The 24,545-nt window shown below is 45.0% G+C and overlaps 1 protein-coding gene across 1 annotated transcript in view; it reads left to right on the top strand.

Moving 5' to 3' along the window:
• The window catches only part of SCRN1 (secernin 1), a 57,094-nt gene that overhangs the window by 23,607 nt on the left and 8,942 nt on the right, over positions 1-24,545 (top strand). The window contains exons 3-6 of the mRNA XM_067746622.1: positions 6,746-6,927; positions 14,155-14,357; positions 15,586-15,780; positions 17,961-18,126. Coding sequence (XP_067602723.1) covers positions 6,746-6,927; positions 14,155-14,357; positions 15,586-15,780; positions 17,961-18,126 — 746 coding nt within the window. The remainder of the gene's footprint in view (positions 1-6,745; positions 6,928-14,154; positions 14,358-15,585; positions 15,781-17,960; positions 18,127-24,545) is intronic.

The raw sequence follows: 24,545 nt of genomic DNA, 5'->3' as shown, positions 1-24,545 counted from the left end.
TTTCAGCTCTGAATAATATTCCAGTGTCTGGATGTACCATAATTTATTCTTCCATTCACCTATTGAAGGACATCTTGGTTGCATCCAAGTTTTGGCAATTTTGAACAAAGTTGCTGTAAAATTTGTGCGTAGGTTTTTGTATGGACATAAATTTTCAACTCATTTGGGTAAAGATACTTTTTAATGTAATTTTACGTTTTGAATAGGTGATATATTGGTGTGGTTCAAAGATTTAATAACATTAAAAGGTTTACAGTAAGCAGTCTTAATCTCCCCTTATTCCTGTCTACTGATTCCCATCTTTTATTTATTTATTTATTTGTTTGTTTATTTATTTATTTTTGGCTGCGTTGGGTCTTTGTTGCTGCGCGCAGGCTTTCTCTAGTTGCGGTGAGCGGGGGCTGCTTGTGGTTGCAGTGCGCAGGCTTCTCACTGTGGTGGCTTCTCTTGTTGCGGAGCACGGGCCCTAGGTGTGTGGGCTTCAGTAGTTGTGGCATGTGGGCTCAGTAGTTGTGGCTCGCAGGCTCTAGAATGCAGGCTCAGTAGTTGTGGCACACAGGCTTTGTTGCTCCGTGGCATGTGAGATCTTCCCGGACCAGGGCTCAAACCCGTGTCCACTGCAGGGGACACGGGTTCAATCCCTGGTTGGGGAACTAAGATCCTGCATGCCATCCGGCGTGGCCAAAAGAAAAAAAAATAAATGAAATTGTGGGTTTTTTTTTTTTTTAAATGGAGGTTTCATTTAAAAAAAGAGTCACTGTGATTGCTCATCTGCCCACCTACCCACCCTTCCAACTGGTCCATCCTACCAGGCGGTCTTCTCTTCCAGTTCGTTCCCTTTCTTACCCTTCATCTTTCACTCAGTCTGTCCATCGGCCTGCTTGTCCATCTATCATCTACTCTATGTCCAGTTCACTTTGCTTGAGATGGAGGAATAAGAAATGGGGTCCTCCAGCACAGAGTTCCTCAGTTTCTAAAATTACGCTGCACATTTTTGTTCAGATGCACAGCTGGCAGATTGGAACATTTTATTTTCTGTTCTTTAGTCTTTCTTCTGTGGATTCTGGGTTTTTAACAACTCCTCATCTGGTTGCAGAATAGGATGGATAAGTATGTATCCAATTGTGAAATCCCCTGTGTCCTTTCTGAGGATGCTGTACACTGTGCATCACAGAACTCATCTCCCTTTACCTCAGGCCTTGCTTCTCCCTGTGGGTAGGGGCGTTGAAGAATCAGATGCATAATTTCCTGGATTATGATGTTCTGTGTGTGCATGGGTGCATTTGTGTGTGTGTGGATGTGCATCTGTGCTCATGGATGGGTATAGGTCTATTCTTAAATGGTTAAACCTTCTATTTAAGAAAAAAATGGATCCAACATTAGAATATTTTCCTGGAAGAACAATGGATTTCAACTACAGTTTACATGAGTCATACTTGGTACCCAAGAGAGTAATTATACCACAATTTATGGAGACAGAATTCTTTTTTTTTTTTTTTTTTTTTTTTTTTGTGGTACGCGGGCCTCTCACCATTGCGGCCTCTCCCGTTGCGGAGCACAGGCTCCGGATGCTCAGGCCCAGCGGCCACAGCCCACGGGCCCAGCCGCTCCGCGGTATATGGGATCCTCCTGGACCGGGGCACGAACCTGCGTCCCCTGCATTGGCAGGCGGACTCCCAACCACTGTGCCACCAGGGAAGCCCGAGACAGAATTCTTGATAGCCAAGTCAGGTTTGATACATAATGTTTTTTGAAAGATTCTCTTATTATTATATATTAAACCTCACCTCCATTTTTCTCTCCTTTAGAATTCATTGTTTCCTTTTCTTCGAAAGTTAGTTTGAATTTATTTTTATTTTCTACTGTATGAAGTTCAGTGTGGGATTAGTATCCTCAGGAAGGTTATACAACTTTCACAATTGGGGTGGGTTTTTAGTAGATCATTTCCCTTTTCTTCCCCAATGAAAGTATTTGCAAGAAGAATAGAAAATTACCAATTAGTGATAGCTGGTGGTGTTGTTAGTAGCATTGTTTAGGTGGTGGCTGTATTTGTGGTGTGTGGAGTATGTGTGTACATGGTGGGGCAGGGAGTGGGTCCTGAATGTTAATTCTGAAGATTATCCCCTACAGCAGGAGAGCACAAGTCATTCTGGAATCAAAGAAATCTGACCAGAGCTCCATGGCCACTAAGTAGATTGTGCGTCTTTCTTCCTGTTTTCCCATTTTCTTCTCTTCAGCCCCAGGAGCAGGAGTCCCCAGCCTTCTGTGCGGTCAGAGCGTCTCCCTTGCTCCGTGGGAGAGTGGCTCGGCAGGGGGCTTCCTTCCATCAGGTCCCCTTTCCCAATCCTGTTTCTGACGCCAGGCCTTTGCATTGTCCATCCTCAAAGATCTTACAGCTTCAGGGGAATAAAAAGCAGCTCTTCTAAAGTGTGGTCAGCATCTTCTTTTGTCTTTGTTTAGACTCATATGAGCCTTAAGGGCACATTTTCAAAAACCAGTCAAGTAGCAGGCAGGACACTGGAATAAAACAATTAAAAAACGAGCAACCTCAGTGATAATTAGCAATGCTGCTTTAGAGTCACAAATTTTCTAAAACTAAAACTATTTCCCTGAAGCATCCCATTTTCCCTGCCTTTGTTTCCCACCCTAAGAAGTCTGGCTGACTCATCAACTCATTTCACAGTGGTTTTCGCTGGTAGTGCCAGGGTTGTGTTCACCATCTGAGTACAGTAGGAAAGGCACAATGATTGCGTTTCATTAATTGAAACGTCTATTGTGTGAGTGTCTCTATTCCACTTTCACTGGGTGATATCCAGAAATAGTGTGCGCAGGAATGTGCAAGGGGAAGGTGACAGCATGACGCTGATTTTGCTTTTCATTTTGGACACTATCACACAAAATAATAAAGGGTTTGCCCTGAACAAGAATTGTCATTTGTTTTTGTCTCCGAGGCCTTGTCAAGGTTTATCTTTCCATCTTCCAACCTGGCATATGTCCCCAGGAGCCACCTGAGAGCGACAAGCTCAGTGCAGGTAATACTTTTAAAAGCTCAGTGATTAGCATTAGGCAGGGCTGACATTTACAAGTGTGCCTCACCACGCCCCCTGCCCTGGGCATTCTTATGTTGCTGTGTGGCCTTGGCCCCCAGAAGTCACACTAGCTGACAGATTTGTTTTATTAAAGGCTGGGTGGGTGTGGCCATGGGGCAGCAAGACGAACTGCTCCTCTTTTTTTGAAGCCCCCTTGAACAGCTTAATCACCCAAGTGAGGCCCGAACTGTCCCTGTAAAGACTGATCTTCTGAGGGGTGAACGTTTTCTCTTTGCTTTTTTTCTCATAGAAACTTGGCTAGGACTTTTGACTTTAGAACTAAATTGTTTTTCCAGGCTGAAAGAAAATTTCGGGTACTTTTGGATTTTTTTTCCCCAGAGACACCTTTCCTGCTACCTCAAATCCCACTTTTTCTCTGCCTTGTTAATAATGTGGCAATTGTGAGTGTCAGTGAATTTTACTTAAGAAAATGACTGCCTGCGGAGTTCATGTTCTAGATGGCTGACTTTACAACGTTTAACTCATTACATCTTGTGTAAATGTTCCTTATTTGTGAGGTTTGCTCCCAAACTGGGATTTTAAATAACCGATCTCTATGAGACAAGTGTGTCCATCCTCCCTACTCCCTCCTACACCTGGGTGTCATTAGACAGATTTCAAACCCAGTGGACCATGTGTGAATTGCAGCCACAGAAGGGCCCTTGTGAGGCCCAGACTTCTGTGGTCCATGACAAAGATGCCCCGAGGGGCATGTGTTCTAGGCTCACTAAGGCTGGGGTGCACACCCACCCACCTCCCGTTCCCCGACCCTGTGGCCTGTGAGGAGATCTGGGGCATCAGCTTGCAGCCTGGTGCTTGGGAGGTGCTGATTTAGCCCATCTGGCTAGTTGGGGATCTCCTTCCTTCCTCATGATTCTAAGTTTGGCCTGAAAAGTGTCAGGTTGGCTGCATGTATTTTGGACTCCCACAGAGACCATATGGTCTTTTGCATTCAGTGTTCAACATTTTTATCTGTCAGTACTTATTGAGCTTTTGCAGTCCTGTGACTCAGTGCCATCGTAGCTCCCCTAAGTGGCAGGGTGGAGGACCTCCCTGAACCGTGAACACATTTTTGACATCCCCACCTGTCTCTTCTCAGGCTCTTACCTCTGTCTGGAATACCTTGATGTCTGGCCTACTTTTCAAGATCAACCTAAATGTCACTCACTTGATAAAACCTCTGCCCGCTTGGTTATGTTCCCTTTCCTTTGACCTCTATTATGCTCCCTCCGACCTGTGTTATTCATTCGTTCATTCATTTATCCATTCATTCATTCAAAAAAAGGTTTATTGATGCCTACTATGTACCAGATTTGGGATATGTCATGAACTGAACAGCAAAGATCTCTCCCTCCTTCCCTTCTGTAATCTCTCAATAGCGCTTACATTCTAACTGGTGGAGATAGCATACATAAACAGCACGTACGATACGTCAGTCAGTTATATAGTATTTTGGAAGGGTCAAAATGGCATGGAACGGGGAAAGGAAAAGGAAGGGCAGGATCGTGTCGATCAGAGTATGAGGTGGGAGGAGGGGACGAGATGCAGTGCATATTAGGCGGACAGGCCTCAGTGACACTTACTGAAGTTGGCCTGTGGTCGTAGTCTGCGTATGTGCCTTCTCCTTCTTTCCCAACTGAAGGGACAGAGACTGGGTCTCCTCACTGATTTATCTGCTAGCAGCACTTAGCACGAAATGCCTTGTGTGTGGTCAGTGCTCCGTAGATACTTGGTGAAATGGGAACAAATGTGTCAAAATGAATTTGAGGGCAAATAAAAAGCTTATTTCCTATTTTGCTTTTTTCCTGTCCTTACAAAAAGTACTTTATGATAAATCTGTGCTTAAGAATCTGAGATTCCTTGCCTATTTACTTACTCTTTTCAAGATAGAGTTTGTCACTGGACCTCAGTGGATACAGGGGTTTTGGAAAGTATTGATCAGTGCTGCTTTTGGCATGAAATAGTACAATTCTAACATATAAACGTCAATTCCATTTAGAATAGCACAGAGGACTGTAGCTTGTTTACCGCCTTGGCCAGCTTTTTTGCTGTAAAAGAATCACTTTTTAAAACAATAAATAACTTTCGGGAACTGAATAGGGGAAAACATTTCAAGCGTATATTTTACTATCAATTTGCCATGAAAAACTCAAAGGTCTCTTGACAACCTCCGGGTTTAATTAGCTTTCAGTTTACAAATACTTATCAAGTGAAATAACATTATCCCAGTGCAGAGCAATACCTAACGTGGATCGTGAAGATACGGATGTCACGTGACCAGTGAGTGTGCATTTCAGCTCTTACCTGAGGTTTAGAGATTATGGGAAATCAATGCAGAGTAGCTTTCTGGGCTGCATTCAGTCCATATAAGTGGGTCTTGAATCAAAAAAATGATCTAAGGCTGCAGTTGATCCAGTGCTTTCAGGTGCCCAATTTAAAATGCAAATGGCTGCTGTGGCTGATAAATTTCTCCCCTGAGAGCTGAAAAGCTCTGTGTAATTTAGAGCCCTGAGTTCCATACTGCAGCTTCCACGGGAAGAGTATGTGTGTCATAGACTGCTAGCATATCAGCGTCAGGAGGCTCCTGTGGACAGCCTAGTTTAGTGCTTTTCCAACTGCTCTAGCCGAGTCCTCCCAGGGGCCCGGTATGGGGAGGGGAAAGGCTCTGAGTTATCTATCCCCAGTCCCATGCCTGTTCTTCCATTCACCTCAATACACTTTGACCAGTTTTATTGTCTTTATGCTTTTATGTAAGAGTTTGTATGGAGGAAGTGTTCTGAGGCTAAAAATATCAATACTTGGAAAGAAGTAGCTTGATCTAGATTAGCTCATTCATTTTCCAGGTAAAGACACAGCAGCCTGGAGAAGTAAGACACAGCTCTAAGTGGTTATGTACTGCAGCTGTGACAGCAGTTAGGAATATGCCTCTCTGGGACTGTTTCCTTATATGTCCACCTCATGGGCTTAGTGTGGGAATCAAATGGGACAGACCAGGAAGCACAATGGATAAGAGAGTGTACATTTAATGCGTTAGTTAAATGTAAAGTATCACTATCATTTTCTCTTTTCTCCCCCTAGAGCAGTCATGTGGGTTGTCAGACTGTGTTCCAGGGAGCCCTAGGGATCATTGCAGGAAGCTTAGGGGACCTCTTTTCTCCAGACAAACCATCTTTCCTTTTATCTGCTTTCTATGTTAGGAATCTAGGTAAAGTTTCTTTTATAGATAGGACTCTATAACTTTTAAAAAGTTTGAAAACCACTGATCTAGAAGGAATTTTGCAGATGAATAGCTATGCTTGTTTAAAATGCTGGTGGCCATCTGTGCCCATTGAAAAGGCTAGATACAGAATATTCAGGGCAGAGATTGCTTGAATACCTGGTTCGAGAAGGTGGACTGCTGTAGATGTAAACATTATGCACAGATTGGCCTGAACCAAAGAGACAGAAAACTGAGTGAGTGACAAGACTGAAACTCACTGGGGAAACCTTTGAGCTGCTTTGAGACGTGTGGTGTTTTTTAAGTCTGGGTGTTCCCAAGGCCTTTTATTTCTCGGCTCTGTTTGTAACCGATGTGGTGGTTTAATGTAAGTACCAAGGTGAAAACTAAGTGGTACCTGACAGGTGATGACCCTTTCTTTCCTGTCTTCATTTTTTAGTGCACTTACATTTCAATCGACCAAGTTCCCAGGACCCATGCCATCGTGATAAGCAGACCTGCCTGGCTTTGGGGGGCAGAAATGGGAGCCAATGAACATGGAGTGTGCATAGCCAATGAAGCCATCAATGCCAGAGAGCCAGCCGCTGAAACGGAAGCCTTACTGGGGATGGATCTGGTCAGGTACTGCCTGGTGATTCTTTGAAACAACTGCCCAGAACAGGTGGAGTGTGGGGATGGGATTTATCTCCCTCCAAACCTCATACTTCCTAACACAGTCCTTCCAGAGAAGACTTGTGCCTTTTGATATAAACTTGGAGGTGATGGAAAAAAGAATAGATTACAATGGAGTATTATTCAGCAATAAAAAAAATTCAGTACCGATACCTGCTATAACATGATGAATCTTGAAAACGTTATACTAAGTGAAAGAAGTCAGACACAAAAGGTCATTATTGTGTGATTCCATTTACATGAAATATCCTGAATATGCCAATTCATAGAAGCAGAAAGTAGATTAGTGGTTGCCTGGGGTTGGAGTGGAGGATGGGGAGTGATTCCTAATGGATATGGTGCTTCTTCTTGGGGTGTTGGAATGTTCTAAATTTAGATTATGGTGATAGTTGCACAACTTTATGAATATACTAAAGACCCCTGAACTACACTTTTAAATGGATGAAGTTTATGGTCTTTGAAATGTATCTATCTAATAATAGATAAAAATAAAAAGAATATATTAAAAATACATAAAAGATAAAGGAAAAAAGAACAGAAATCACTTCCCTCCTTTCCCCTCTAAGTCTTGGTCATCTTTTCTTCCTCTCCCTCCCCTTCCAGCCACAGTGTAACAGAGGGAAGCGGACGTGTAAGCTCGGCAGGATGGGGGTCTCTGTCGGCTTGTTCACCACTGCGTCACAAGCACCAGGGGCTGTGTGCCTGGCACGTAGTGGCTGATCAACGACTGAGTTTGGAAAGAATGACTAAAGTAGACAGTGGGTGGGAATGAAACAACGTTCTGAAATGGCTTCCTTTTTTCTGAAATACTGAAATGCAATAGAGTCATGGCTTGATTGAAAGACGATTGGGCTGGGAGCTGGAGGTCTTGGTCTTCAGTGTGGATACTTGTCACTTGTCCGATGTGAGGCCTAGACTGGGTGACCTCCAGAGAGCTTCCCACATGTAACATCCTATAAAAAGGAATAGAGGTTTTTACATTTTGTAGGTTTTATAGGGAGAAATTGCACATAGAGACCTCCGTGGCCCATAGCTTCTTCCAGCTGATGGGCAGGTCTGTTTGTGACACCCCTTTGATGCCATATCGCCTTTATACCTTCCTCACCCTTCCTTACGCTTCCTGGTTATTATAAACTCAGAAGGTGCAGGTTCCCTGAGCTGGAGAAAAGGAGGGAAAAGCCATATATTTATAATCAGTTTTCTCTTGATCAACAGAATGAAATGGATAGAATAACAACAAGTTTTGAGCTTATGTTTTGACAGTTGTCCCAGTATTTTTACCTCCGTGCTTAATAGAAATCCTAAAAGTGAAGAGTTAACAATGAAAAATAATGTCCCTTTTATGCCTCATTCATAGCCTTGCATTTTGAGTTATCGTTGACTTTATGGCAGGGGATTTATAGAACTGGCAAATACCACCATTTAAACAGTTGATTTCTAAGGGACGACAGAAAAGAATTTTTTTTTTAATTTCTTCAAAGCCTCTGATGTATCTTCTCAAGTTCATCAACCTATAAGGCAACGAGAGTTACTGAATATCTGCTTTGTGCTAGCCTCTGTGGGCACATGAAGAAGCTCAAAAACTGCAAAGAGATTTTAGTCTGGTTGCAGGGAGAAGACAGAAAATTGAGCAATACAAGATTTTAAGACCAATTTAAGATGACAGAAGGAGAGGCGTGTCTCAAGGCAAATCTGAGATTTGTAGCCACATGAATGGCACAGAATCCCAGGCCCTCAGCAAACACCCCTGGATGTTCAGAGATGATAATGGACTGAGTCTGTTTAGGAATGCTTCGAGAAGAAGATGCCTGTGACCTGGGTGTACAACGCTGCGGGGCTGTAGACCGAGAAGATATACTCGGCACATAACTGGGGTTGTGATAGTTACCAACGTCTGGACACTAACAAGTGTCAGGAGTAGATTACAGGGTGAATTTAACCATAGTCATTTAACTTTAACTCCTTCCCTGGCCACCCATGTCCAGGTATGTGAAGAGGACTCTGCCGCAGGTGTCTGCACCTCGAGTGGCTCTTTGTGAGCTCAGGGTCTCAGCTTTATACAAGCTATGATCAGTTCAGCTGAGCCCAGTCAGATAGCGAGGGGCCGGTTCATACTAACCGAATGCTAAACGTGACCCCTGAGCCAGAAGGCCTCCTAGGTCAGTGTCTCAGAGGCTCCCAGGTGATGGGTGCTGAAGCACACAGAGCACTGTTTGAGTAGCAGGGTTCCAGAGCAGTGGGTCTCGAAGTATGGCTGGTGACCCAGTAGCTCTGGCATCACCTGGAAAGTTGTTTGAAATGTAGATTCTGGGTCCCCACCACAGACCTCCTGAATCAGCCACTCTGGGGGGTGGGACCAGTAATCCGTGCTTGAACGTGCCCTCCAGGTGCTTCCCATACACACGAAGCGTTGAGAACCAGGGCGCTAGAGGAAAATCTCAGTCCGTGAGCTGTGTTCTTTCAATTTGGGCTCAGTATCTCCAAGGTATTGCTGTCAGAGGGATCACTCCTTCCTCTGTCTGTGCTTGTCTACTGGGCTTGGGTGCCAGTTCTTTCCTGGACAGCTCCTGGGAGAGCAAACTCTTTGCACTTTACACTCTATTTCTAGTGCTAGCTAGACCTGGGGTTGATTATTCAAAGATTATATAGGGCAGGCTGCCCCTCTGGATTCTGATCTTTTGTGCTTTCCAACAGCACGTCAAATCCAGCCTCAGTCCAAAGGGATGTTAAGTGAACGTTGGTAGCACTTTATTGGGCACTGAGTTTAAGATAAAAGTATAATTTGTATGTGTTTCCTGGAGGTTTGCTGTGGGAATTCAAGCATTAGGCAATACTGTTTTTATATTTCATTTTCACTTTATGTTTATGATGTTAAGTAACATCTGCTACTTACGATCCACTGATCTCTGTGAGAATCTGTCAACGAATCCCTTTCTCCAGGGAAAAGGCACATAAACACATATACTCCATTTTTGCATGTTTCAGGAGGTTGGTACCAAGTAAAAGAAGATGAATGGAGCTAGCCTAGAAAAATGGGAATTGATTTTCTGGAGGTCAGGGCTCTCTTACCATCCAAGGTCTGTCTCTCATGATAATGCGCCTTGGCCTCTTGGATGAGAACTAGAAAGCTCTTAGAACTCATCCATCAGTGGCATTCTGGTAAATGTTTAATAACCAGCCTGGGGCGGGATGGTGGGGGGCAGCTCTGATCTGTAGCCTTTTCCAGTTTCCATGGTGTAAATACTCCCACGATGATTGATTTCAGGCTACCGATGGTTTAACCACTAGATCGAAATTCTTGGTGTAGAGCAGTCTGCTCCGAGCTGACGCAGCTGGCCCCAGTGCGTCACTGCCTTCATTCAGCGTTTCACGCCTCTTCTTCCCTGTGCATGACTGCTCTGTTCTCTTCTTTTTCCGTAGACTGACTTTTGCTGCTCCGTTTGGGTTTAACTTTGTCACTAAAACCCAGTCCATCCCAATATTTTAGAGCATCTGATAATTCTGGACACTTTCCATCAGACCCTCAGCGTCTAAAAAGACTCAAAAGTCCTTGAAAAGAGGCCAGTGTAATCACTGGAAAGGGCCAAGGGTTGTCTTTAGGTTGTGGGGAGTGTGAGGACCCACAGGTGACCTGAAAGGGGGCCCAGCCAGTATCTGTAGGAGGAAAGAACCTGTGGATTAGAGTTACTGTTTCGCGAACACTGTTGTATGATGCGTTTTGCATAGAATATTTCATTTAATTTTGACAGCAATCCAGTGAAGTGGGTCTGATTACTTCCCTTTGGTAGACAGGAAATTGAGGTTAAGGGACTTGCCTGAGGCTTCGACAGAGCCTGGTGTACCGGGACCCGCTCCCCTCAGGGAGGCGACCCCTGTCTGTACTAGATCGCAGGTTACTTCTCCTTTCCAGGAGCCAGGAAGCTCTGGATACCAAGAGACAGAGGTTAGTCAAAAGGTTCCCCACGTCTTTCTTCCAAATCAGTACAGCCCTTAGCATCTACTTTTCCCCCCTCCTGCTTCTATCCCTCTGGCTAGAGGCTGGGAATTGTTCGATGTCTAAAACATCATGAACCAAGAGGGGCTTTGCAGACCCCTGGATCTGCGGGGGAGAAGGAAGCTTGTTTGCATCTACATCCCTATAGGAACACCAAGCTCATCCCTAAAAGGGGAGGGGAGTTGACTACTTTTATGACTTTCCCCAGGGCAGTGATTGTATATCCACGGTAAATCTAGTTATAACTTAGTTTTACCTAATTGGGATTCAAAGGCACAGGGGTCTCCCTAATGGATGGAGACATAGGTGTCAAAAAGACAAGCAAGCTGAGTTTCTAAACACGAGGGCTTGCATGAGGGGAGTGCACACGGTGCTCATCTTCCTTAGTGAGCTGTGTTAACCTTTCAGGAATGGGCAGAGTGAGCTTGACATACCAGTGAAAAGGTCATGGGCCCCAAAGAGGGATTTTTCTCCGGGATTTCCCATAAAAAATAAGGATCTGGATTTGGGAGCATCTAACTCCAAGATCCAGAAAAACCCGGACCAAGCACACCCTCGGAAGGATTTGAATTTCACTGAAGGTTGATGTCAGAGCGAGACTCTCACATTGGCCCAGTTAATTTCATTCCTTTTCCTGCTCCAGTCAAGCCCATAATGAGGTGTAGCACCCGAAGTGAAAGTAGGCATGGGGGCCAGCAAGGCTGTGTTCTCATTTTGCGTCAGATGAATCTGCCTCATCTAGGAGGGGAAACTGTCATGAAAAGCTTAAAACAGGCCTCAGTGTTGGGAGACTCGTGGCCTGGATCAGCATAGCCTGGTGCATTTGTAGCTCTGAGTCTCAGGCGGAGAGGGTGTAACCCACTGTCATTCACAGCTCTGGCAGTTGTCCTGTTCTCAGCCCATGGCAGAGAGACCGCAAGGGAATGGTCAGGTGGGGCAAAGGCGTATCTTCTCCCCATGGTCCTGGCATGAGGGGTATAATCAGAATCGTGTCTGTGGATGAGCGCTGAGGCGCCCCTGCAGATGCCGTGCAGGAGGGCATCAAAGTCAGTCTGGGAGGGCACGTGTGTTGGAATCTCAGCGTGGGACCCAAACAGGCAGAACAGCAGGAGAGTAAGTTAGAAACTGCACAAGAGAAGTCACAGCTTCCAGACGTGGCACTATTGCCCCGGCTGGGTATTCACAGGCTCCTAGCACACATTTGCACGGGTAAGTTGGGGCCCTGCAAAGGCCCTGGGCACAGGGTTCTCCCTGGAATACATACATAAGACGGTGTAACCAGGGGCCACCAGGGACCTGTGGAAAGCAGGGCCCCTCCTGTGTGCCCAGCTCTGCGCTGTGAGAGGTACTCACAGCACACTTGTTTGCTCTGGATCCTCAAGGTAAGGTGAGCACTTATTTCCTCTACGCCGTTTTGGAGAAGATGGCACTGACCAACGAAGAGTCCACTAATTCCACCTTCTAACGAGTTTATTCTTTTATCACTCCCATGAAGTCTCAGGCTTCAGCTTCTCAAAGCATTGCCTTGTCACCAGTCTCCCTAAATAAGCTTAAATTGAGAAATGCCAAATGAATTGATATACAATTACCTACGAAAATAAGCCTCTTGCAAAGATAAGACCAGAGCACAGAGTTGCATTATCCGGCAGCATAGTGAAATGTCCCTTCAGGAAGAATCAAGCTGGGTGAATTTTAATAACGATTGCATCTCAAGTCGAAAACTCACCCAGGACTGGCCTCTGCTATCATCTTAGCAGGCTCATTGCTCTGCTCTGTGCTTCTGCCCCCAGAAGTACAAGTTGAATGAAGAGATGAATAAGTAGACATTTACCGGGCACCCATTACATGCCATCTTCTTTCAAATCAGCCTGAGAGGGAAGTAGTACTGTTTTCACTTTACAGATGAGAAAATCAAGGTTCGGAAAGTTTATCCCTGGTGGATAGCAGAACCAGAATTAGAACTGAGGCCCCTTTATCTCCGCGTCGTTTGTTTTTCTGCCACAGTGTGCTATGTCTGGAAACTTACTGATCACGTACTTGGTGCTGGGCCCTAGAGCCATGTATTTTCATGTTCATTGTCTCATAAAACCCATCCTCATAGTACTCAGTGATGTAGGTATTTATTTTACAGGTGACGTAAAACTGAAGGTCAAGTATATTATGGAACTTGCTCAGGGTCACACAGAGGGCAGTCTGCTTTAAGGGGTCTGTTAATTGGGAGGGGACTGCTGTTTCACTTTGAAAGAAATATGTCCTTTTGGACGACTGAAGCTGTAAGCCACACCAGTAGAGATGCGCTGATAGGTAGGAGGAGAATATGTAGAAAAAGGACTGATCATGGACAAACCAGCCGCCCATCGCTAAGGAGATCGTGAGTGAATTATATGCACAGAGGACAATGGCTGGCTGTGGAGCACTTTTATTACTAATCAAAACATCTGGTGGGGCTTCCCTGGTGGCGCAGTGGTTGAGAATCTGCCCGCTAATGCAGGGGACACGGGTTCGAGCCCTGGTCTGGGAGGATCCCACATGCCGCGGAGCAGCTAGGCCCATGAGCCACAACTACTGAGCCTGCGCGTCTGGAGCCTGTGCTACGCAACAAGAGAGGCCCGCGCACCGCGATGAAGAGTGGCCCCCACTTGCCACAACTAGAGAAAGCCCTCGCACAGAAACGAAGACCCAACACAGCAAAAATAAATAAAATAAATTAATTAAAAACAACAACAAAACAAAAACAAAACATCTGGTGTAGAATAATAGAGGTCAAGGCTGGACTGGGCAGAGGTTTCCTTTTGCCCAGAGGCAGGAGGGAGAACAAGCCACAGAGAGGGGGTCTTGCTAAGGGCTGCAACTGAGCTGACCAGCTCTAGGGGAGTCAGAATTAGAAAAGAGAAAGAGAGGTGGCCGAGCTTCCTTTCAAGAGGGAGAAGCCACTGGGCTCCTGATATGCAAGGGGGGCGTCCAAAGACAGAAAATGCCCCCGTGATTTTGAACCGAATGTGTGACAGTTGTGTATCTGAGTTCAAGTGCTGTTTATCTGTTTGCGTATTGGCTTGAGTGTTTAACATAGTTACACACATTGGCATTCTTCATAGCTCAGCCCCATCCCAGCCTTTGGTTCCTATGCTGATAATGAGGTGGTGAGGAATGACAGAGGTATGCTTCTGGTTTTCTTACTTCAGGCTTGGTTTAGAGAGAGGGGCAACAGCTAAAGAAGCCTTAGATGTCATCGTCGCCTTGTTGGAAGAACATGGACAAGGCGGGAATTATTATGAAGATGCAAACTCCTACCACAGCTTCCAAAGTGCATATTTGATCGTGGACAGTGAGGAAGCCTGGGTGCTGGAGACCGTGGGGAAGTACTGGGCTGCGGAGAGAATCACAGGTGAGTGGGGTGGCCGGTGGAGAGTTTCGAGGACAGGAAAAGCTGAGGCCATGGTGCCTGCACTTAGAGAAGTCATGCTGCTGTTGCAGACCCTCTGTGCTTCATGTGTAGGCTCTGGAGTGCCTCTCATTTCTGGGCTTCTGCTTCTAGAGAGGAACGGGGGTTTCCTGAGCCTGGAGCGAAGGATGTCAATGCTTGGGAAGCACACACCTGACATTTCATATTGACTGTTTGCCTGGGGGCAAGTCCCAATTCTTAGTTACAGAAACAAAGTCCCAGAGATTTTTCTCAACCTCATGCACATCCGTGTGCACACACATGCACCCAGACACATGTATATTTGCACACACGTTCCATTAATTTAAAACAATTCATTATCGGGAATTCCCTGGTAGTCCAGTGGTTAGGACTCTGTGCTCTCACTGCCAGGGGCCTGGGTTCAATCCCTGGTCGGGGAACTAAGATCCCATAAGCCGTGCAGTGTGGCCTAAATTAATAAATAAATAAAACAATTAATTATCAGGGCTACTGTGTTTTTCTAAATGTTGGGACCTGAAAAAAATTTGAATGAAGAAGTATATTTTATATATAGGGCTTCCCTGGTGGCGCAGTGGTTGGGGGTCTGCCTGCCGATGCAGGGGATGCGGGTTCGTGCCCCGGTGTGGGAGGATCCCGCATGCCGCGGAGCGGCTGGGCCCGTGAGCCATGGCCGCTGAGCCTGCATGTCCAGAGCCTGTGCTCCGCAACGGGAGGGGCCACAACAATGAGAGGCCCGCGTACCGCAAAAAAATAAATAAAAAATAAAAAACTATATGTATATTTGAGCAGAGGGCAGTAGTATAAACTGTTCCTTCAGGTGGAGTGAGACTAAATTGGGGAGGAGGAATCTCTGGAGCTGCGACGTTCATGAGTCTTGTTAGTAGCACAGCGCCTCTTTCAAAGAACCTTTCACTTTTCTTGTGAGTAGTAAATGCTTGGGGTTTAGTTCGCCAGATCAAGTGACTGTTGCTCATTGAAAATGTGATAAAATGTGTCAGGAGTGGTCACACCTCCTGGGAAATCTTAAAAGAGAACCAAGGATCATCTGTTTCTCTCTTCAGAAACAGAATCCATTCCTCCCTATACTTAAGAGTCAAGTTGCACGGGAGAGACGCCCTGTAAATTTCCATTTCTTGATTAAGTCTTTGTAAGTCTATTTCTAAATAACTGGGTTTTGCACTCTCTACAGAGGGAGTCAAGTGCATTTGCAATCAGCTTTCGCTCACGACTAAGATTGATGCAGAGCATCCTGAACTCAGGAGTTATGCTCAGAGTCAAGGCTGGTGGACGGGAGAGGACGAGTTCAATTTTTCTGAAGTTTTTTCTCCAGCCGATGACCATCTAGCCTGCTGTGCAGGCAAAGACAGCTTAGAAAAGCAAGAAGGTGAGTTAGTGTATCCCTTACAATTCTCCCTCTCATACCCTTTGTCTTGCAGCTATTTCAGAGACCTTGTTTGAACTTAGGCGAATGAGCAGAGAGGAAGAGTAGAGAATAGACCTTGTATATAGAGACCGACTTGTGCTGAAGTCCTTGCTGTGCAGGCAAGATGACAACTTGCATTTATTTTTACATGATGCTTTCTCATCATGGATGTTTCCTTTTCCTGTTTCTCCTTTAAATGCTGATGTCCTTATGCTTGTCTTGTTTGATACTTATTCCAGCCTTGCTTATACCTCAGCATTTGTATATTTGACTTATCTTCTTCATATATTTTCCTCTCCCGTTAGCCTGCTGAGTCTTGACATCAGGTGTGTTGTCTTTTGCTCATCTTAGGATCCCCTTGTGAGGCTTGTTATAGTCCTTTGTTCCATGAACATTTGCTGAGTCAAATTGTTGAACTGAATTCCTTTCCTGAACCCTGTATCTTCCACCCAGTATTGACTTAGTCAGAATCCATGTTTAGGTAGATGTGGGTGACTGGATAGCTTGTTACTTTTATGCGTGAGTGGAAAACCCTTCCACATAAACACAGTGGCCACATTTTATATTTGCCATTGGTCATTTAGAACAGGAGTTGGCAAACTATAACTTGTTGGCTGTTCCCTGTTTTGTAAATACAATTTCATTAGAACACAGCCACACCCATTTATTTACCTATTGCTTATGGCTACTTCCATGCTACGTGGCAGAGTTGAGCAGTTGCGACAGGTAACTTATGGCAGAGATTATAGGGCCCATAAGCTTAACATATTTCCTATCTGGTTCTTTAAGAAAAAGTTGGCTGACTCAATCTAGAAGAACGCTTTAGGACTTCTGCTATAGAACTTAATTAATAAATTCTGGGTAGGAAGGTAAGAAAGTATCCATTTACAAATGGGAACTTTATAAAAAACCCTAAAAGTTTTTCACTTCAAAAACCTAGCTTGGTAAAAGTATATAATACCAGTTGTAAGGTTGTCCTGCCAAAATATCAAACGTAAATCTGATGAAGCTTCTGGATCTAGCTACTAGTTTACCAGAAATACAGAGGATGGAGGAAAATATTCAAAACACCATCTACAAAGTCCGTCTTGCAAAGTCCAGAGTGTGAGAAACTCAGGAGAAATGGCCCAACAAATAAAATGCAAGGGGGAAAAATGAGACGCAGTGACGAAGAGAGTCTTAAGAGACATTATCAACCTGTTGGATCCTGGTTTAAATCAGTAAACTCATTTATGAAACAGTGAGGAAGTTTGAACCCTGGATAGTTGAAGAACAGAAGGACTTACTGTTAATACTTTTAGGTGTGATGTGTTATGCATAGAGATTTACAAAGAGGATGTGAGTCGTGGTAGTGAAGTTTAAGGCACCTTTTCTCTATGTGATGCTCTGATTTGATCTTTGTGAACACACTGAAAAAATAGTGTTTCAATGAATTATAAACAGAGGGAGAAAACGTAGAACCAGGATCCTGTGTAGTAAAAGATTTGTTAGTCTGTTTATCTGAAGTCAGAGCCAATAGTCCTCATGGCTCGAAATATTCTAAATACCTCTCTGTGTATATTTCCCACTGCAGGGAGGTCATTCTCCAAATATAGTATTGACTCTAACCAGCAAGATTGTACCAGAGAGCTGGCTTGGTGCACTGCATAGATTGCATACTTTCTTATGAATATCATTCTGTTGCATACTGTACTAGTTGAGGAATTGCCAAGTGCTGTCACACAGAGACCCCAGAGTAATGTGGCTTAAAGAAAATGGAAATTTATTTCTCTCCCATGTTACAGTTCAGACGTATATGGACAGTCCAGGGCGGGTGGGTTATTCTGCCTCAACACGTGACTTCCTTTTGTGGTCCACTCACTGGCATCTCCCAGCCAGCAGGAAGGGAGGGAAAAAAGTGAAGGGCAAACACTCCTTTTTATGGATGTAACGGGGAAGTTGCACACATAATTTCTGCTCACCTCCCGTTGGTCAGGATCTACCACGTGACCACATCTAGCCACAAGGGGAGCTGGGGAATATAGTCCCTACTTGGGCAGTTCTGTTCCCAGCTGTAATTTCAGGGGTTCTGTTACTAAAAAGGGAGAGGACTGATGGATTTTGGTTACAGCTTGCCTCCTCTCTGTCTCTTTTCTTTACAGAAAGCATCACTGTGCAGACTATGATTGACATCTTACGGGACAAAGCCAGTGGAGTCTGTATAGACTCCGAGTCTTTCCTTACCACAGCCAGTGTAGTGTCTGTCCTGCCTCAGAACAGAAGCTCGCCATGCATTCACTACTTCACTGGGACCCCAGATCCTTCCAGGTTTGTCTGAGACACAGTCACACAGGTGGCAAGCGTGTGCTTCCCTTGAGAGCTCACCCAGTAATCACACACTGAGTTCCTGCACCTCCTGCTGTATAGCTGAGTCACGTTTTTTAGTCATCTCACCATGGCCAGTGCAGCACAAAGAGCTGTGATGAAGGGAAGTTCTTGGCTTTTGTCACATACCATTCATCACCATCATGGAAGCAAATTGTTTTAAATTCAACAAACATTTATTAATATATATTATGGGCCAGGCATTGTGCTGTATTTGAGGGATGCAAAGATAAATAAGACCCAGTGAGACAGAAAGATACAGGAATGCCCAAGATTGATCCAAACCACCAGTTCCTATGAGTTAGGGGACAGAATGGTCCAGAGGCAATGCACATTGAAGCCACTTCAAGTGCACTGGCCTCTTCTCTAAGACATTGTGTTTTAGGGTATTGCTTTCTGCCCACACACTTCAGCAAAGGGCTTGCACTGCACAGTGTTTAAGAACACGGCATCTAGAATTGAATTCCACCTCTGTCACTTAGTAACTGGTAAGTCTCTTAACCTCTCCAAGCTTGTGTCTGTCCTGTACCATGGACACAATACCAGCCCCTACTGTTATATGCTTTTGGGAAGGATTAAATGAGATAATCCAAGTAAATGCATAGTAGGTTTAAGTATTATTTATTAAGACTATCTCTGATCTACCAGGTAGACAGCAGCCCTTCTCCTCGGTAACTTTCAGTCATGCACACCACAAGTCATGTCATCAGTGGCTTAGACACGACCATCCAGTGATTTCTAAATTATCAGAATCACTTAGGGGAGTTTTTGAAAAATACAGATGCCTTGGCCCAAACCTATTGTATCAGAATCTTTAAGGTGGGCTTAGGAATCTATCTGGTGAGTCTGATCCTCAGCTTGGAGAGGTCTAGAAGACTGCCCATTTCAGTAGGTTCTTTGGTATTTTTCATGTGCTCCATTGGCTGAAAACCATCATCATTTGAGTGTCGGGTATCAAACCTTTGACTCTGCTACCAGGGAATCTGTAGCTGTTTGATTTCATTCCCTTTCCAGCTGAAAGTATTTACTCTCCCCATATTGTTTCAGGAATATAAGACAATGGCAGTGTCCAGCTAGGGACTGTTCGATGACTCAGGGGAGAAGCCAAGTACCTTTCCTGACCCTTTGACCTCACTACTGCCAACATCAATAGATCTTTCTAGCAAGACCTATTAAATTCGGTATAAGCTATCCTTAGTTTTTCATTCATTCATTATTCATTCAACAAGCACTTATTAGGCACCTGCTGTGTACCAAATCTTATGTTTGTTGGGTACTAGAGACAAAGTGTGCGCAAGATAAGAGGTGGCACGAAGGAGACAATGAAGGGGGAAACCATAGAGAAAGAACTCTTGAGCACTGGGGGTTGTAGGAAGAGAGGTGTGTTAGGTGCTAAAAGCAGGAATGACATTCTGGGTAGAGGGAACAGCATATGCAAAGGCAGAGAGGCATGAGACAGAATGGCACACATTGCAGCTGTGCATCCTCTTGTAGTTTATGTTTCCATCCCTCCTCCACCCGCCCCCTCACCCCCGCCCCCCCACCAGTACACAAGCCCAACATGGGACCTCTGCTGGTCTCTGACAGCGAGCCTTGCCCGCTGGGCAGTATTCCAGGCAACCTCTCAGGACACGCCTCTGTTTGACTCCAGCTGCTTTCTCTTGATTTTATCTTCCAGTCCTGAATGCTTGGTTCCATGGCCCCACTCCCACCCCCTTTTTGATCCATGAGACCTGGGGCTTGTCTTTCCTCTCCTTGGTGTCTGACTTCCCCTTGTGGACTGACCTCGCTTGCTGGTGGCTTTTGTGAGCACTTTGTGCTGGCCCGCCGGGGTACATGTTGGCATTTAGAGTCTGTCTGGAACACTCTGCTGAGGTATTTAGACATTGTTCTTCAGGGAACAGGAGCCTTTGAAGGAGCAGGTTGAACTGAAGAATGACCATAGCAACCCCGTTGGTTCCTGATGTCTCAGACAGCTGCTCTAACTGTGCTTAGAAGACAGGGCTTGTGATTGCCGGGATGTGAAGATAAAGCAATTCTGTTTCCTAGGGTAAAGTACACGGCCTAATATAATTCTAAAAATGAGCTGGAAAATAGCTTTCTAATATCTAAAATGGAAAATTTCAAGTAATTTTAAAAGAAAGTTATTCATGGTTAAGTTAATTGAAAAGACCTATTAAGGGCTTCCCGGAAGACATTCATTTTTATCTTCTCTGGTTAAATGAGCTACATTTCCTACTGTGACTATAGAACTGCCATAGATTTTTTTCCTCCTATTCAGCATTTCAAGGTTTCTCTGTAATTGGGCATTCCCAACATTTTGTATTTTGTCATCAGGAAGCGTAATTACCTACTCTTGGGTTTTTAGGTAATAAAATTAGGGAAATTTTAACTGGCTTCTGCTAATGCTAAAAACATTAGAGAGATGTTTGCAAGAAATAGTTTCAGAGCAGTGGACTTGCAAAAGATTATGATCAAAGAAGACTATATTATTTATCTTCCTAATTAATGTTAGAAACCAAAGGACATCATCTTACTATTGGTCTGCCTGCTTCAGAACTTCTTGACTCCTTGCTCATTGCATCAATTATAGATCCTTTTCTTGATATAGCTTGTTCTCACATTCCCTTTTTTTCTTCCTCCTTCCCTCCCTTCTCTCCTCCCTTCCTCCTAAGATGTACCAGGTACTATGTAAGTTTGAGAGTTGGAAGCAGATGCAGAAGTCAGTTTGAGAGTGGGTGGGAGATGCAAAAGACCTTTAATTAATTGTATTGAGCAGGCAAATTCCATCCTATTAATATTCTGGTGAGTCAGCTGGTGCCTTGGTCATCCATATAGTTACACTCGTTGGCTTTAGTGCACCGGTTCTGACCTTTGGAGGCCATTTCCTACGTGGAAGCAGTAATTGTCAAAGCTCATCGATACGAAGAATTGGAGAGGGAAAGAGCAGAGAGGTACCTTCGCATTTGGAGGCAGTGTAAGATTCCGAGTCTCGTGGTGTGCCGGAGCCTATGGAAGCTGATGATGTCATCTCTTCCCAACCCTGTGTTCAGTGACATCACATCGGTAGCTTGAAATGGGCCCCAGTGGGCGTGTTTACACCTTGGAAATCGGCAGACATCATGAATTAGGGCTTGTTATTTTCACCACTGAGAGGCCCCCGCATCTGAGAAAACACACAAACACTCAAGATACAGGATGAATAAACCAAGAGGGGGAGAGTATTAAAAATTTTCCATTTTAAATATTAGAAGGCTATTTCCCACCCATTTCTTTAATTGTATTAGGCCGTGTACTTTAGCCTGGTAAACAGAAAATAGGGAGGAAGTTCTAGGAAAAAGGGGGTGTTTGACCCACTTTAGTGGCAGGGAATGGGGACACGCAAGGGACATGGTGTGTGTGTGTGTGTTTTCTTCGTCTTCTCCCAGGTACTAGGCTCGAGAGGCTACATTGCATCAGCTGAGACTGTCTTGTCTGGTTAATTCAAATGTTAGTGACAAGTGGAACCTTTTCATTATTGGAGATGATGTCATGGGCTGTAGACACCGTAGTTTACTATGTAAATACAGTGTGGGGCACAGCCTGCACAGACAGACACAGAGCCGAGGGCCTTGCATAAAATAGCACTGCCTCTGATTTCATTCCCAATTCTCCCAACACTGTCTTTGTCCTCTCTCCTACCCCACGGTTTTGACTTTCCAAAACCGCCCAGAGTATCTGGATCCAGCCCTCAGGGTGTCCCATGCTCCAAAAGTACTAGTTCTCTTTCCCTCTAAATGAAAACACCCTTCGTGGGTGAGTTCTGCTCTCCACCAGATGTGGCTTTGACTATATGATTAAAGTGACTCACAGTCAAGCTGGGATGACCCATGGATGAACCATTCAGAGGGACACCTGCAGTTGAGAGAAACTGGTTCTTCCAGGCCCTTTTCAGATTGGTTCAAAGTTTAGTAAATTCATCCAAGCAGGAGCCTTTGTGCTGCTATTTTCTGCGCCAGCGGATCTGCTGGGGACTCCAGGGCACAGGATAAGCTCAGCTTCATCGCTCAGGGCATTTCTGCATCTTCTGTGTGAACAGAGCCATGTTTGAAGTCAGAAATGTGAGCTGGCCACTGATACTTAAATTCCAAAGCACAAAAATATTTTGCTTTTCTGCAGTAGCATAATGGGTATATATATATATTTTAGAAACCCGCAGAAGCAATATATAAGGGTGAGTGGTAATGGGGGAAAATGACTTTAGATTTAGAAGATCTGAATTTACTTCTCCATCTGGCACGTATTAGGAATGTACCTGTGGACAAAGCACTTAGCTTCTGTGAGCCTCAGTCATCTCATCTGTGAAATGGTACAGAAGTTTTTGCCCTGCCTTGTTCACTGCTGCAGGGGTCCCCAACCAACCCCTGGTCTGCAGCCTGTTAGGAACCGGGCTGCGCAGCAGGAGGTGAGCGGCAGGCGAGCGAGCGAAGCTTCATCTGTATTTACAGCCGCTCCCCAGCCCTCACATTACTGCCTGAGCCATCACCCCACACCCCCGCCGTCCGTGGAAAAATTGTCTTCCACGAAGCCAGTCCCTGGTGCCAAAAAGGTTGGGGACCGCTGCCCTGCTGTATCCCTAGTACTTAGAATAGTATCTGGATCTCAGCATTACACACATATTGAATGAATGAATGAATGAAATTCCATGAGAATTGAATGAAAGCACTTTGAAAATTATGATATATGGTAAAATGTTAGAGACTTTCGTGATGATTTTGTCTTCCTTCCAAAGGGAGAGACAAATGAGAGGAAAACAGATTTTTTACACTGGCTTGGTGCATCCGTCTCAAGGTTTTAGAAAGAAACGAGGGACGGAGACGGCAAGGATGCCTCCAGTCAAGTGCCTTTCTTAGTTGTGGCTCAGAGTGTCACCCAGGACTAAACTCCTGCAGACTCTGAGGCAGGCCTTGCAAGCCCGTGCTGGCTTCGTGCCGTCAGACTGCATGCCGTGGCCCCTCGCGTTGTCTCAGTGAGAGCTGACGGGTTCAGTGGTGGGGTTCCCTTTCATGTTGCTCATGGCTGTCTTTGTTTAATTGTCCTGCTCGAGGGTCCCCTTAGCGTAGCTCAGCCACCTTTAAACTTCCTCATTGACCAGCTACTGGGCCGACCTTTGCTGGTGGAAGCACTTCCCCCTTTGGGCCTATCATCCTGTATTTGTGTCACACCACACCGTGGAGGGGCTGGGTGACCAGGGTGAGCTCTGGGGTAGGGGGCTTTTCTGAAGGTCAGTCTGTGAGGCAGCTCTGAGGGTGGGGCAGAATCAGCTTCCGGAGCTCCCTCAGCTGTGTCCCGCCTGCATCCGAGCCACCCACGGGCTCCTCTGGGGGTTCTCCACATGGCTGATGAAGTGGGCACCGCCCTGGCTGGGTGGGCCTGGAGGGGTGGTCACGACCCAGAGGGCAGTTCAGCTTTGCCGCTGGCTGGGCGTGCGGCCTTGGCAAGTCGTTTCCTCTTTCTGGGCCATTACTTAGCATACATTTACTCAAGTGGCATTTAAGAAGCTACCATCTGAGGTTCAGTGTGGGAAGATGTCCGAGTATCTTCTCACCTATTTGGACTTTTAATGAGATTTTCTGTAAGGATTGGCAGGAAATAAGAACATTTGGAAACTGCTGAGTTATCCACGATGCCCTTTTCTGGATATGTGGACAGAAATGATCAGGACTGAGTTATAGATAATTCCCACACCCTGGTATATTAGTATTATTGCAGTTTCTTATTGGCAGTAATTTTATTTATTCAATCTCAAAAAAACCTTTAACCACCAGACACATCTATGGTTCATGTTTTTAGCAGCTGAGGGTGCTGACTTCCTTATAGACTTTGGAAAAAAACACCTGGAGAGGTTTGGCTGCCTTAGAATATTATGGGAACCTCGTCATATTACTTACTTATTTATTTTTAAAGTTAAAATGGATAGATGGGAGGGTTAAACATATGGTCCCTCCTGTCTTAGAAATGCTACCAGACACTCTCACTGATGTTAAAATGAGTGTGGACTGGTTTGAAGTTCCATCACATAGAGGGTTCTGACTTTTACTCTGCTATTATCCTGTATATTGGGTGCAGAAGACCATGATTGTTCTTAGCATGAACTTCTTGAAGACACAAGTTCACAGGCCGCATGACATAGAAAGAGAAATAACACAATAGCTTTAAAAGTTGAAAGGGACCGTAGAGATCGTTTCAGTCCAGTGAGAGGCAGAGAGGGAAAATGATGGGCCCCATAGTTACTCAAAGGGGACAAGGGGACACACACCCCCATTCTGAGTCCCAGCCCAGTTCCCTGCCCCACTGTCACGAGGCAGGCAGACCCGGATGGT

The sequence above is a fragment of the Pseudorca crassidens genome, chromosome 8, assembly GCF_039906515.1.
Source record: "Pseudorca crassidens isolate mPseCra1 chromosome 8, mPseCra1.hap1, whole genome shotgun sequence".
Classification (NCBI taxonomy): domain Eukaryota; kingdom Metazoa; phylum Chordata; class Mammalia; order Artiodactyla; family Delphinidae; genus Pseudorca; species Pseudorca crassidens.
The sequence above is the reverse complement of the archived record's forward strand: the minus strand, read 5'-3'. Positions and strand labels throughout refer to the sequence as shown.